A 13,781-nucleotide genomic window follows, 5' to 3' on the forward strand; every position below is an offset into this window, starting at 1 on the left:
CCTCCTGACATCCCCTGAGAGAGCCGTTGAGCACCCCCAGGGGCCCCCGAACATCCCGGACAGCGTCCCCGAGCATCCCGGCAGCGTCGCCCCAGCATCCCGGGAGCATCTTCCAAGTATCTCGGTGAGCGACCCCCAAGCATTCGCGTACTCCCCGGGCAGCAGAACGAAGATCATCCCCCCAGCATCCCTCGAGTACCTCGGTGAGCACCCCGCGAGCAGCCCGGGGAGCAGTCCCCGTATATGCCGGCGAGCACTCCCCGAGCATCCCCCGAATATCCCCGGCATCATCCCGGGGAGCACTTCCCGAGCATCCCTCAAGCAACCCTCGAGCATGCCCCCGAGCACCAAAGGCATCATTCCGGCCGGCATCTCCCTAGCACCTCCCGAGCATTTCCCTACCATCCCGACAAGCACCTTCCCGAACATACTGGGCAGGCAGCATCCTCCGAGCATCGCGGGCAGCATCCCCCGGGAACCCTCGAGCATCTCCTAAGCATCTCGGGCAGCGTACTGAGCAGCATCCCTCGAGCTTCCTGGGCAGCCCCTGGCCCCCCCACGCTTTGCCGTGCCGGCTGCTGTCCCCGCTAACTTTCCGACGGCAGCAGCTCCCTGGCACGGGCACTGCCGGGCTGCTGCACCGGGGCACAACTTTGCCCAAGTTGTGGAAGGAATGGGGGCGCGGGGGAGCCCTGCTGTGGGGATACTGGCCACCTCCTCAGCAGCTTTTTGTCCCCAACCCGTCCTCCCACACCTCCAAATCCGGACACCATTCTGCACCAAGCAAGAAGCGGGGTCTCTTTTTGAAGCCCTCCCCACAACCTATCTATGTCCCCACCCTCCTTTCCCCGCGGGCAGACCCTCTCCTCCCCAGCATGTCACCCTGACAGACACCCCTGCCTGTCGTGCACCAGCCAGTGGAGAGGGGTTGGGTGGATGGTGGTGGTGATTGTGAGGGAATGTTGCGATGTGTCCACGGGGTGCAGGGTTTCCCCCAGACTGGAATTAACTTTGTTTACACATCACGCACCGTGCCACAATTTGACACGATGCAATGCAACACGGCGCACCACCACCCCACACAGCACAATGCAACACTGCCCGCCACGGCGCAGCACCATCCGTGCAACCAAACGTGGGGCCACACAACCTGACCCAGCCCACGGCACCCCAACCCAACAGCTCCCCTCACAAATCTCCCCAAAGCCCCTCTTCCCCAAGCTGCTCACCCCATCCATACCCCACCCAGAGAGACTGGCCGCCCTGTGCTCCCCCTGGTTGGGAAGGGGTCTCATGGTGCTGAGTTTAGGTTCACTGGAACACCTTGGACATCCACCCAGCATGTGTGCTCTGGCTGGAGTGTTGTGTTGGTGTGGGGGGTGTGAGATTAGCTGTGCCGGAGAGTGAAACCTGCCATCATGCAGGTGTCCTGCATGCAGATGACCTGCCCTGTCACCAAAGGAACTGGCAGAGGGGACAGCCATAGGGTAGAGGTGCCACGAAGCTCCTGGCACCCTGGACAATCTCAGTGCCAGCAGTGGGGCACACAAGGGGATGGATATACATGCAGCAATGACGACAAGAAGCAACCGCCCCACACTTGCTCCTCCCAACCCCCCCTTATCCCTCTCCTCTGCCTTTTCCAGGAGCTGCCTTACTCACCCGGACATCACCACTACCCCGTGGCAGGCACGGCTCCGGCATGAACTGTGGGCTGCCTGAGCCTGCCCTCCACCTGCCCTGAGCCCCCTGCACCAGTGCTGCTGGTGGGGACCCCCATTCCCGGCCATGGAGAAGACCTACTCGTTGACAGCGCACTATGATGAGTTTCAGGAGGTGAAGTACGTGAGCAAGTACCAGAGCGGGACCCTGCCCAACGGCTTCGCCCTCCAGCTGGGCGCGGGGGCCAAGAAGCGCCGTGGGGGGCTGCCACGCTGGAGCCGCCGGGAGGTCTGTCTGCTCTCAGGGCTGGTCTTTGCTGCGGGGCTCTGCGTCATCTTGACGTGCATGTTGGTCCTCAAGTACCTGGCGACCGAAGGGGACAGCTACTGCCTGGAGGGGTGCCAGGAGAAGAAGGCCTTCCTGCGAGCATCCCGTTTCCTAAGTGCCAACATGGATGCTACCATTGACCCTTGCCAGGACTTCTACTCCTTCGCCTGTGGCGGCTGGCTCCGGCGACACGGCATCCCTGAGGACAAGCTGGTGTACGGCACCATCGGGGCCATCGCCGAGCAGAACGAGGCCAAGCTGCGGGCGCTGCTGAACCGCCCCGTGCGGCGCCGAGCCCGCGACTCAGCAGAGAGGAAGGTCAAGGAGTTTTTCCGCTCATGCCTGGACCGGGCTGAGATCGATCGGCTCGGTCCCCGGCCCATGCTGGAGGTCATTGGGGAGTGCGGTGGCTGGGATGCCCCTCCGGACCGCAGGGACATCAATGAGCTGCTCTACAAGACACAGGGCGTCTACAGTGCTGCCGTGCTCTTCTCCCTCACCGTCAGCCTGGACGAGAGGAACACTTCCCGCTACGTCATCCGGGTGAGGGCACCGTGCCCCTGCCGCTGTCCCCTGTCCCAGCCACCCAGCAGTGCTGCTGACACCTGCCTGATGTCACTGTCCTTGTTGCAGAGGCACTGAGTGCCTGTGCAGCGTCTGGGCTTGGCTATAGCAGATGGCTGGGGTGGGGACCCCTCCTGTCCCTGGGGATCCTCCTGTCTTTCCAGCATGGGACCCCTGTGTCAGGCTGCCCTGGGGTGAGGGTGACATCTCCAGGACAGGGCTGGGGACATGGGCAGAGGGATGCACCGAGTGAGGTAGTGCCATCTGCCTGGGTGCTGAGGACAGCCCAGCAGGGCACCAGGGTCTCCAGAGTGCTGGCAGCCAAGCCCCTCACCTTGGCATTGTAGCTGCCACCTGTACACAGGGGGCAAGCCCCAGGCAGAGGCAGGGAGAGGCCCACCAACCCCCCAGTACTGTGCCAGGGCATTTTCCCATGGCTTTCTCAGTCTTTCCCACGCCTGCCAGACCATGTCACTCACCCTGAGGCGTCACCAGAATACAGGTGGGCTTTATCTGGCTGGCCAAGTCTCTTGGAGGGTGTGGGGTGCAGTGGTGGGCATGATGGGAGCACAGCAATGGCACAGCGGGGCTGCGCGGTGGGCTCGGTGATGGGCATGGAGGTGGGCATAGGAGGGAAAGGGTGGGCACGGGTGCGCAGGGTAATGGCGTGGTGGGGACGAGGTGGTGGTGATGGCGAGGGCAGTGGGGGGACACAGCAGTAGAGACGAGCCGGCTTGCTCCCTGTTGAGATGGTGGGGCTGTGGGATATGAGTGTGAGAGGGTGTGCGGGGTGTGCGGCTCGCTGCCGGCTCCGGGCCGCGCGTGTGTAACACTAGAGGGAGCGTTTGTCACAGGGAAAGGGTGGGCGGGCTGAGCGGGGACCCAGAGTGCGCGGGGTGGGACACCGTGGGCGTGGGGGAGCGATGGGTGTGACAGCCAGGGCTAAGGGTCAGGGCTTGGGGTGTCGGGGGGGTGTGATTGGGGGTGGGTGTGCGATGGGTGTGAGTGGACAGGGTGTATGAGGGGGTTGGGGGGTGTGTGAGGGCTGCGGTGTGTGGGGGCTGCAGGTTTCAGCGCCCGTCCGGGAAAGCAAAGGGGGCAGGGGGGATGAAGGACATGGGGGAGGAAGGCTGGAGGTGCCCGTGGGTTTGCGGGCAGCGCTGCGGCTGTGTGAGTGGAGGGGGGTGGTGAAGTGAGTTGCGGGGAGCTGAGACAGTGAGAGAGAAGGTGTGTGACTCTGGGTGTGCACATAGAGCAGGGGTAAAATGGATGGTGCATGTGCAGGGGTGTGAGCATCCATAGGTGTGTGTCCAGAGGGGTGAGTTACCTGTGTGCTTGTGTGTGTGTGAGTGTGCACATACGTGCAAGTGTGCTCAGGTGTGTGTATGGCTTGGAGGCTGTGCCTGTGGTTACAGCACAGCAGGGCTGTGTGTGAAGAGCCAGGGGGTCCATGCAGCTCGCCATGCAGGCTGCAGCACAGCAGTGGGGCTGGCCACGGGGCAGCTGGGGGACACCAGGGGGCAGGGATGGGGCAGAGAGTGGTGGCAGCACAGGGCAGGCTATGAGGCAGCCGATGTGCCAGTCAGGCCATGGAGCAGGGGCCTGCTGTCTGCCCGGCACTCCCAGCCTCTTGCATGCTGCCTGTTGCAGCTCCAGCAGCCTCTAGCAGGAGGGAAACTGAGGCAGCGACGTGCCCATTCCTGGGGCTGCTCCAGCAGACTGCCATCCTTCGGCTCCAGGGACACCAGGGACACTCTGCGATCTGGGGAAGGCGAGGGGTGCCTGGCTCAGCACAGCGCCCTCCCTCTGCTCACCCACTGCCGTCTCTTGCCCCAGATCGACCAGGACGGGCTGACCCTGCCCGAACGGACCCTCTACCTGGGGCAGGATGAGGAGAGCGAGAAGGTGAGGGGGGCACATCGACGCCTTGGGGACACCAGGAGAGGGAGCAGCAGCCGGCATGGTTGGCAGACAGGGGGCACCTCACTGCCAGCAGTGCTGGGGACTGGGGTGCCATAGGACAGTGCGGAGTGGCCCTGAGCATCCCTTCCCTCTGAACAGATCCTGGCCGCATACCGAGTGTTCATGCAGCGACTGCTCACCCTCCTGGGGGCTGAGCATGTGGAGCAGAAAGCCCAGGAGATCCTGCAGCTGGAGCAGCACCTTGCCAATGTGAGGGGGATGCATGCCATGAACTTTTAGGTGCCCTTGTCCAGCCCTTGGACATCTCAGTCACAGAGTTTTGGGGATGTCCATATCTGCTCCTGAGCAATCTCTTTCCAATCCCTCCATGGGGACTTCCACTCCCAGCCCTTGGGGACCTTCAGACCTGGAACTTGGGGATCTCATCCTCTTGAGGACCTCACGGCAGAGCTTCAGGAACCCAGTCCCACATCCTGAGAACTCCCATTCCCAGCCCTTGGGACAACCACTCCAGCCCCACATCTGCTCCTTGTGAGGCCACTCTGGGTCCTGGTAGACTCTATATCCAGGTCTTGGGGACCTTAGTCTGGACCTTGGAGGGACATGTGTGCCCATTCCTCAGATAACCCAGTTCCTTGGGACCTTCTGACCAGCCCTCACGGTCCCACTGGCAGCAGAGGGTTCCTGGGGAAGGATGTGGGTCAGTACCCACATGATGCCCTGTTGCCCAGACCTGTGCCCCATCCCAGTGTACTATCCCTGTGTCACCCTCAAGGCGGGCAGTAGGATGGTGACAGCCATGCCCACCCTGTGCAGATCACAGTGTCCGAGTATGATGATGTGCGGAGGGACGTCGGCAGCATGTACCACAAAGTGACCCTGGCCGAGCTGCAGCGCATCACTCCCACGGTGAGTAGCCCTGGTGCCAGCCTGTCAGCCTGTCCCCCATCTTCCTGTGCCCCAAAATTGTCCCTGTCCCCCTGCTCCATGCCCTCAATGCCCACCACCTGTCCCAGTTAAATCCACTTGAGGATAATGCACTCCTCAGGTGGGAGGCTGGAAAGCCTGGAGGGGGTCCCCTCCAGGGTGGCATGGAGTAGGGGTCCCCATGCCCCCTGACAGTGCCTGCCCTGGCAGCTCAAGTGGAAGCGCTTGCTGGACCGCATCTTCCACGACAACTTCTCGGAGGAGGAGGAGGTGGTGCTGCTGGCCACCGACTACATGCACAAGGTGTCCAACCTCATCCGTGTGACACCCAGCAGGTGAGGGGGGCTGGCACCCCCTGTGCCCCTGGCACCTTTCCCAGCCTGGCTGCGGGCACAGGACAGCTGTGCCTGGAACCTCCCACCATCATCCTCCTCCTGGTGCTGGCAGGCCGGGCTGGGCACAGGAAATCTGGGAAAGCTTGTGGGAAAAAGGCACTGTGGTGAGCCCCACAGCATGCTGGTGGTGCCCTGACACCTGCTGAGCCACTCATGCTAGAGATCACCAGACTCATCACACCTCAGGGAGGGACACGGTGCCAGACTGTCCCTGTGCCCCCACCCGCCATGGCCCCCCTGTGTCCCTGAGCAGAGGTGTCCCCGAGCAGGGGTGTCCCCAGCCTGGCACATGTTCCCACGCTCCCCTGTGCCTGGGGACGTGCTGAGGGCTGCTCCCGTCCCTGTCACAGGATCCTTCACAACTACATGCTGTGGCGCATCGTGGTGGTGCTGAGCGAGCACCTCTCCACCCCCTTCCGCGATGCCATCCACGAGCTCTCCAAGGAGATGGAGGGCAATGAGAAGCAGCTGGAGCTGGGTAAGATCTGCCTGAGCCAGGCCAACAAGCACTTCGGCATGGCCCTGGGAGCTCTTTTCGTTGAGGAGCACTTCTCCTCTGCCAGCAAAGCCAAGGTAGGTGATGCTGCCTATGGGCAGGAGCCACCGTGATCTCCCATCACCTTGCCAAAGTGTCTACTGCCCCCACCAAGGGCTGTCTGGCCGGTGATGGGTGGTGGGGATGCCGTGCCAGCACCATGGTGACCCACCATAGGTGCAGCAGTTGGTGGAGGACATCAAATACATCCTTGACCAGCGCCTGGATGAGCTGGACTGGATGGATGAGGAAACACGGAGAGCAGCCAGGGCCAAGGTAGTGGCCTCTAGCATACACTCCTGTCTTTGGCCCCATCACCAGTGTGGGGGCACATGGGATAGGGCCTGAACCCACCACTCATTTTGCCCACAGCTCCGCTATATGATGGTGATGATTGGGTACCCCGATTTCCTCCTGAAGCCAGAGGACATCGACAAGGAATATGAGGCAAGGGATAGCCCAGGAGCATGTGAGGACATGGACACACAGTGGGGGAAGATGGTACCCACATCTGCATCAGGCTCTGTGGAGATGCCACCTCAAAACCAGCTCCCTCCTGGTGCTCACTGTGCTCACTGCTGACAGAGTGCCCCACACCAGCAGTGCCATACAGTCCCTGGGGTCTGGGATGGTGGCTCCTTCCCTACATTGCAGCTCCCAGAGCTCAGCCCCATCCTTGGCAAGGGCTGGCAGTGCCGGGGTGGCTCAGGGACCTCACAGAGCTGACAGAGAGGCAGCTGCCCCTGTGGGCACACAGCATGGGACATGGGAACACACTTGTGACACATCCACACAGTCAAGGCTCACAGGGGTGGGAGGACACCACAGGCCTGCCCTCCACACCCTTGGTGCTGGCATCTCCCCTGATGTGGCTGTACCCCCCCAGTTTGAGGTGGATGAGAAGACCTACTTCAAGAACATCCTCAACAGCATTGCCTTTGGCATCCGGCTCTCAGTGAAGAAGATCCGGCAGGAGGTGGATAAGTCTGCGTGGGTATCCCCTTGCCCTGGGGGGACATGGAGGGGCCCAGCATGGTGCCACCAGTGTCCCCTGACCCCATGCCCAGATGCAGCCCACGGGCTGTAGGCAGAAGGGCACAGGGATGCCAGGAGTGCCCCCCTGTTCCCCAGCTGTGCAGAGGGATGGCACTTCCATGTCCCTCGGTGTTGTGCAGCCTAGCTCTGCTGTCTCTCCTTGCAGGTGGCTGCTGCCTCCCCAGGCACTGAACGCCTACTACCTGCCCAACAAGAACCAGATGGGTAAGCACTGTCCACCCCTGCTCTGCCCTTGGGGTGGGAGCAGGGAGGATCTGGGATAGGGTCAAGGCCCAGGGTCCCGTGGTGCTGGATGATGCTGTGGGTGAGTACAGGGCAGGGTGACACCCAACTGCAGTGTTCTCCTGTGTCCCCAGTGTTTCCTGCTGGCATCCTGCAGCCCACGCTCTACGACCCCGAGTTTCCGCAGTGAGTGCGGGGCTGGGGGATGACCGGGGGTTGCCATCTCATGGGGTCACCCCATCCCTGCCAGCACCGTGCTCTCCACCCTCTCACCTCTGTTCCCCACCTCTGTTCCCCACCCAACAGGTCACTGAACTATGGTGGGATTGGCACCATCATTGGGCACGAGCTGACCCATGGCTACGATGACTGGGGTGAGTGTCCCTCCTATATCCTGCCCGGATGTGAGGATGGGCTGAGGCAGCCAGGCAGGATGCCTGGGTCCCTTGGGACTACTGGAGGTGGCGGTTGCCTCGACAGGGGGACAGTACGACCGGCACGGGAACCTGGTGCACTGGTGGACGGAGCGGTCGTACAGCAAGTTCCTGAAGAAGGCACAGTGCATCGTCAACCTCTACGACAACTTCACCGTCTACAACCAGAGGGTGAGACCCCCTCTCCTGCCGGGCAATGCCCAACAGGGCACAGATGTCACACGGTGGGGCCCCTGCTGCCCCATTGCTTAGAGCTGGGTGTCTGCAGGAGAACTGATTCTGCCCAGCCCAGCCCTGAGACCCAACAATTCATCACACCTTAGCCTGAAAACTCCTCAGGGCTGCAGCAGCCTCAGTGCCAGAGTGGGGATGGGGACACCTCTGTTCATGATGACATTTCTCCTCTCTCGGCAGGTGAATGGGAAACACACACTGGGGGAAAACATCGCCGACATGGGGGGTCTCAAACTCGCCTACTACGTAAGTGTCCCCGCACCCTGGGTGTCACAGCCACGGGCAGCTGCTTATGCCATTCCTGTTGAGTGGGAGGAGACCCCCCAACCCCTCCTTACTCCCTGCAGCAAGGGGTGGGAACAATCCTGATTGCCGGTTGCTGGGGGCTTGGGGGGGTCCAGGGTGGGTTTGGGGGAGTACCCAGGCCATGCTGAGGGCATCCCTTGTTCTCCAGGCCTACCAGAAGTGGGTACGGGAGCACGGCCCTGAGCACCCCCTGCACCACCTGAAGTACACACACGACCAGCTCTTCTTCATCGCCTTTGCCCAGGTGAGCCCCTGTCCTCCTCACAGGTAACAGCTCTTGGGGCAGGAGGGTCACCTTGTGTGAGGCCAGCAGCCCAAAGGGATGGGAGAGAGCCCTGCGGGACACAGGGCCAATGGCCAGGAGCTGGGCTCGGCTGCATCAGCAGGTCCTGGGCTCAGGGTACAGAGCTCAGCCCTGAACGAGCACCCCACGCTGTCCTGTTGCTCCTGTTGGACCCTACAATAATAAATCAGTGTGTCCCCCATGACTTCAGCAGCTCCACAGTAACACATACATTTGATCCCAAAATTCTAGGAAACCCTGCAGCCAGGCAGCTTACAGCCCCGGAGACCCTACAACAACAAACATGACTCCACGCTCTCCCACCCCACTTAGACCATGTTCACAGGCTCCTGGGAGACCCTACAAAAATAAATTCAATCAGGGCACAGTTGCCCTCAATCCCTAGCAGCCAGAAGGGCCATGGTGTCCTGGTGGTTGCCAGGACCCAGGGTGCCCCGTGTGGCTTGTCCATGGAACCTTTGTCCCCTGCAGAACTGGTGCATCAAGCGGAGATCCCAGTCCATCTACCTGCAGGTGCTGACAGACAAGCACGCCCCGGAGCACTACAGGTACTGGGTGCTCCCAAAATGGGGTGGGCTTGGGGCATGGTGGCTGCCAGCCTTCCCCACAGATGTCAGTGCTGTGCAAAGTGGGATGAGCACAACCAGCAGATTCTGGGTGATATCCCTGGGGCAGGGGTGGGGTGCTGCTGTGAGTGGGGTGCGAGGCAGCAGTGCAGGGGGCAGGGGGTGCCCAGCTCTGAGGTTCTCCCCTCTCCCGGCAGGGTCCTGGGCAGTGTCTCGCAGTTTGAGGAGTTTGGACGGGTCTTCCACTGCCCCAAGAACTCGCCCATGAACCCAGTGCACAAGTGCTCGGTGTGGTGAGGCTCATCCCCCTCCAGCAGGCTGGGACCCTCCATCCCCTCCCCTGCCTAAGTGACACCCTGTGCCCACTCCCCAACTTCCCATCTCCCCTCCCTATTGTCCAGGTAAAGGGGGCACCCTCGGGTGTCACAGGGGGTCACCCCAAAGGCAGGCACGTGCCATAGGGGTGTAGGCAGCAGAGACACTCGGGCTGGGCAGCTGCCTCCTGCCCATCCACCTCCCATCCACTGCTCTGCGCACTGAGGGGTCCTCATTGCCCATGAAGGAACAAGGGCATGCCCAGGCACCCCTGTGCCCCCTTTTCTGTTCACCTGACCCAAACCCTTCACCCAGCCCTACCACATCCATCCCAGCGTCAGTCAAGGCAGGGGGAGGACTCCAGAGTTACCAAGGGGCTGCCCCATGCCAAAAGCCTCCCCTGCACGGTGCCCTCCCCGTGCCAGCCCCCTCCTGTCCATGCAGCAGCCCCACCGAGGCGGGGCACAGCGGCGCAGCCGGGCCGGGCGATGCCAGCCTGCCTGGGAGCACATGCACACGGACACTGCTGTATTTTTCGCTGCTGTTTCTGGTCAATAAACACTGGGTATGCTGGGTGGCTGCCAGGGGCCATGGCCAGGGAATGGGAGCAGTGGGGCAGCACCCCCAGCCCTGCCCACATGGCTCAGGTGCCCCCACTCCACCAACACGCCTGTCCCACCAGTGTCACACTGTGTGTTTATTTATCACCCCACTGCCCGGGATTCGGTGTCCCCATGGCTGCTGCATCCACACCAGGGGTGCTTCAGAAAGCTGCCAGCATGTGCCACACCATGGGGAGGGAGGCAATGTGGGGTGCCCTGGGGACATGGGATCAGCGGACGAGGGGCAGAAGGAGGGCAGGCAGGAGCAGGGCCAGGGGGGTGGCGCGGATGCCAGGGGCAGAGTCCCGTTGGTGGCAGTCAGTGTAGGGCTCGATGCAGGCGGCGTAGGCCATGGCATGAGCTACATAGGTCTGCTCCTGCACCCCGTGGAAGAGGTGGGCCATGGGGCCCTTGGCCAGGATGGCCACGTCCTCACCGCCATGGGTCTCTGACTCCAGTGGCACAGCCGCCTGTGGCTGGTAATCGAACTGCACTGGGGAGGGAAGAGAAAGAGGTGAGGGGGGACAATGATGTCCCTCAGCAAGACCCCACCTCCCAGCCATGGTCTCTGAGCCCTCACTGGCTGTGTCTGGGTCCACGTTGGGCCGTTCACCGCCTGGGTATCCAGGCCCATTGCCGTAGAGGATCGATGTGTAGTTCTTCCCGTCAGTGGTCTTCTTTTGGCCCAGAGCTGTGGAAGGGGAAATGGAGTAAGGGGAGGAGGATCAGCCAAGGAACACCTATATCATCCTGCTGGCCACAGTCAGGGTGCTACAGGGCTGGCAGTACCCAGGACAGGGCAGAGCCCCACCGAAGATGGAAGAGCCGCGCAGGGTGTAGCCACCGAAGGCGAAAACGTGCGAGTGGTCAGCGGTGATGACGGTGAGGGTCTCAGCCTCATCTGTCATGGTGCCTGCCCGCTCAATGGCCTGGTCGAACTCCACTGCCTCTGTCAGTGCCTTATGGGGTGAACCCTCATGGTGGCCATGGTCGATTCTGCCACCTGCAGATTGGCACCCACGGTGGGCTGGGGCCCGACAGCAGCACCCTCACCTCCTGCCCCCACCCTACACCCCCCTCTCACCAGCCCCAGGGGCCCGAGCCCCAACTTATCTTCCACAAAGAGGTAGAAGCCCTTGGGGTTCCTGCTCAGGATGGTGATGGCTGCCTCTGTCATCTCGGTGAGTGACGGGTCCAGGGTGGTGTTACGCACCAGGTTGTATTTCGTGTCCACGGGTTCAAAGAGACCTGTGAGTAAAAGTGTTGGGGACAACATCAGTGCCTGTGTGTCCCAACGCCTGTTGGGTCCTGGCACAGGGGTCATTTGTTACCCATCAAATAATTCACGTTGGGGTCGGCGGCAGCAGCCAGCATCTCTGTCCTGTTCCAGACATAGCGGGCACCCTGTGGGCAAATCCCTAAGGGGGTCAGTGGGTGCCTGGCCCTGTGCCAGGGGCAGTGGGCAGAGGAGTGTCCCTGATGCATCACCCACCGGCCGTTCCTTCAGCCACATGTCAATGAGGTTTTGCCCATCCTCGCGTATCCCATTCTGCCTGCTGTCGGCAGGGTACTCAGGGTCCGGTGTCCCCACGGGGGTCATGTATATCCGACCCCCACCCAGGATCACCTGGAGGGGATGAGGTGGACGAAGTGTTAGTGGGGGTGCCCTGAGAGGGGTGTATCCCTACACTCCTCCTCCCGTGCGCGGGTGCTCACGTTGATGTCGACGTTGTGGATCAGCTGCCAGGCGATGTCCTTGCAGCCCTGCATCCGCGCCTCCTGGGGCATGCTGGCGTCCGCGTACCAGTCCCGGTTCACCACGTGAGCATAGGTTCCCGAGGGCGACGCGTGCTGCACCCGTGTCGTGGTCACGACGCCCACTGCCTTCCCTGCCAAACCCCGCTCATCAGGCCCCACCGAGGGCAACACAGGGTTCCCACCACCAAGCTATGGGAGGCTCATGAGGGGAAAGCTCCCAGTGTGGCACCCCTTGTCCCCACAGGGTCCCCCCAGCCCCGCCTCTCTCGTTACCAGCTTTGCGGGCTCGCTCCAGCACTGAGATCACCTCGTTGCCGGCCGTGGTGCTGCACTCCGAGAAGCGGGCTGCTGCGCTCACCCCTATGGTCTTGTAGTTGCCCTTCACCCCACAGAGATAGGCTGTGGCTGTCCCCGCGCTGTCAGGGACATGCCTGTCCACATTGTATGTCTGTCGAGGATAGAAGGACTCAGGGCTGGGGTCCCCAGCTGGGTATTCCCCCAGCACTCCCTGCCATACTGATTCACTCACCCATGGGCATGCGTGGGATGGGGAGGGACCCCATGCACAATATATGTGCAGCCCCGGGCTGCCAGCAGCCCCATGCCTGGGATAACCATGGCCCCATGCCCAGGATCACCATGGCCCCTTTCCAGCATGCTGGAATTTACCTTAGATAGAGCCACGTAGGGGAAAGCATCCAGGGCAAGAGGGGTCTCAGGGCCCAGCTTTCCCTGCTGCTGCCCCTTAAGGATGCGGGTGGCTGTGATGGTGGGGATCCCGAATCCTGGGCAGAGATAGAGTCCCAGTCACCCTCTGGACCAGGTGTCCTGCACACATCCCACTCAGCAGAGTACTGGCCATGTCAGCCTGCTTGCTGGGGTGCCAGCTGGACTCACCGTCCCCAAGGAAAATGATGAGGTTTTTGGCTTCCTTTATCCTGGGCTGGAGTTTTAAGGAGGCATCGATGGCTGCAGCTGCCTGCTTGTACCAGAAGGATGGATTCTCCTCCTCCGCTGGACAGTGCAAACACCCATCAATCCCAGCACAATAGCACCTGCATCCCTGGGGCACCCCTGAAGGGTGCCCACAGCCCAGGGATACTTGTTCCCTGGGCACTCCCATGCCGGGGCCTCCTGTCACATGGAGCAGGTGGTTCAGGGGGCTTTTTGGGGAGGGGAGAGACCATGCAGGCTTGCACCGACTGCCTGGCCCCAGGGTCCTGGGGCAGGGAACAAGGGGGGACAGCAAAACCAGACATCATGGGGAGTTAGCTGGCAAGTGGGGTGAGGCCAAATCCATGGTAGGAAGTGGTGATGGAGGATACAGATACTTCCCCCAGACCAGCCCCCAGCACAGAAGCAAGCGAAAGCCTGGGGGGAAAGTGGTTCAAAACCCCGAGAAGGGCAGGGGTAACTCACCCCCATTAATTCTTGTTCAGCTGGGCAGCTCCAGCTCCCCTCCCCAAGCCCTCCTTGTGGCCAGCCAGGCTGACACCCTGCTTCCCTGGACACCCACCAAAGCCAGACAGGCACCCATGCCCACCCTTGTCCCCACCTGGGATGACAGCGGTGCTGAACCCCGCGCAGAGGCAGAGGGTGAGGGATGCCAGGAGCTGCATGGTGAGATCTGACAGGCCAGTGCTGCTGGCAG

The 13,781-nt window shown here is 61.9% G+C and overlaps 2 protein-coding genes across 2 annotated transcripts; one reads left to right on the forward strand and one right to left on the reverse strand.

Moving 5' to 3' along the window:
- On the forward strand, window positions 1-10,435 carry ECEL1 (endothelin converting enzyme like 1). The gene is made up of 18 exons (XM_053951679.1): window positions 1-203; window positions 1,647-2,532; window positions 4,390-4,458; window positions 4,615-4,725; window positions 5,293-5,385; window positions 5,614-5,738; window positions 6,149-6,371; window positions 6,511-6,609; window positions 6,706-6,780; window positions 7,220-7,323; window positions 7,535-7,593; window positions 7,746-7,797; window positions 7,918-7,985; window positions 8,092-8,216; window positions 8,460-8,525; window positions 8,734-8,829; window positions 9,361-9,437; window positions 9,653-10,435. The coding sequence occupies exons 2-18, from the start codon at window positions 1,789-1,791 to the stop codon at window positions 9,750-9,752; spliced, it is 2,286 nt and encodes a 761-aa protein (XP_053807654.1). The 5' UTR covers window positions 1-203; window positions 1,647-1,788; the 3' UTR covers window positions 9,753-10,435.
- ALPI (alkaline phosphatase, intestinal) lies at window positions 10,300-13,781 on the reverse strand. Its single transcript, XM_053951682.1, has 11 exons — window positions 13,686-13,781; window positions 13,028-13,144; window positions 12,800-12,915; window positions 12,404-12,578; window positions 12,089-12,261; window positions 11,865-11,999; window positions 11,704-11,776; window positions 11,488-11,620; window positions 11,184-11,377; window positions 10,953-11,063; window positions 10,300-10,865 (listed from the first exon to the last, which is right to left on the reverse strand). The coding sequence occupies exons 1-11, from the start codon at window positions 13,747-13,749 to the stop codon at window positions 10,603-10,605; spliced, it is 1,554 nt and encodes a 517-aa protein (XP_053807657.1). The 5' UTR covers window positions 13,750-13,781; the 3' UTR covers window positions 10,300-10,602.

This window comes from Vidua chalybeata, chromosome 10, assembly GCF_026979565.1.
Source record: "Vidua chalybeata isolate OUT-0048 chromosome 10, bVidCha1 merged haplotype, whole genome shotgun sequence".
Taxonomy (NCBI): domain Eukaryota; kingdom Metazoa; phylum Chordata; class Aves; order Passeriformes; family Viduidae; genus Vidua; species Vidua chalybeata.

Excerpts from the sequence above, each read along its gene's own strand:
- ECEL1 (XM_053951679.1), top strand. The coding sequence starts at position 1,789 with ATGGAGAAGACCTACTCGTTGACAGCGCACTATGATGAGTTTCAGGAG. Across the intron at positions 7,594-7,745 it reads GCCCAACAAGAACCAGATGG|TGTTTCCTGCTGGCATCCTG; the intron begins GTAAGCACTGTC and ends CTGTGTCCCCAG. Across the intron at positions 8,830-9,360 it reads TCTTCATCGCCTTTGCCCAG|AACTGGTGCATCAAGCGGAG; the intron begins GTGAGCCCCTGT and ends TGTCCCCTGCAG.
- ALPI (XM_053951682.1), bottom strand. The coding sequence starts at position 13,749 with ATGCAGCTCCTGGCATCCCTCACCCTCTGCCTCTGCGCGGGGTTCAGC. Across the intron at positions 13,145-13,685 it reads CAGCACCGCTGTCATCCCAG|CGGAGGAGGAGAATCCATCC; the intron begins GTGGGGACAAGG and ends TGCACTGTCCAG. Across the intron at positions 11,378-11,487 it reads GGCTTCTACCTCTTTGTGGA|AGGTGGCAGAATCGACCATG; the intron begins AGATAAGTTGGG and ends GTGCCAATCTGC.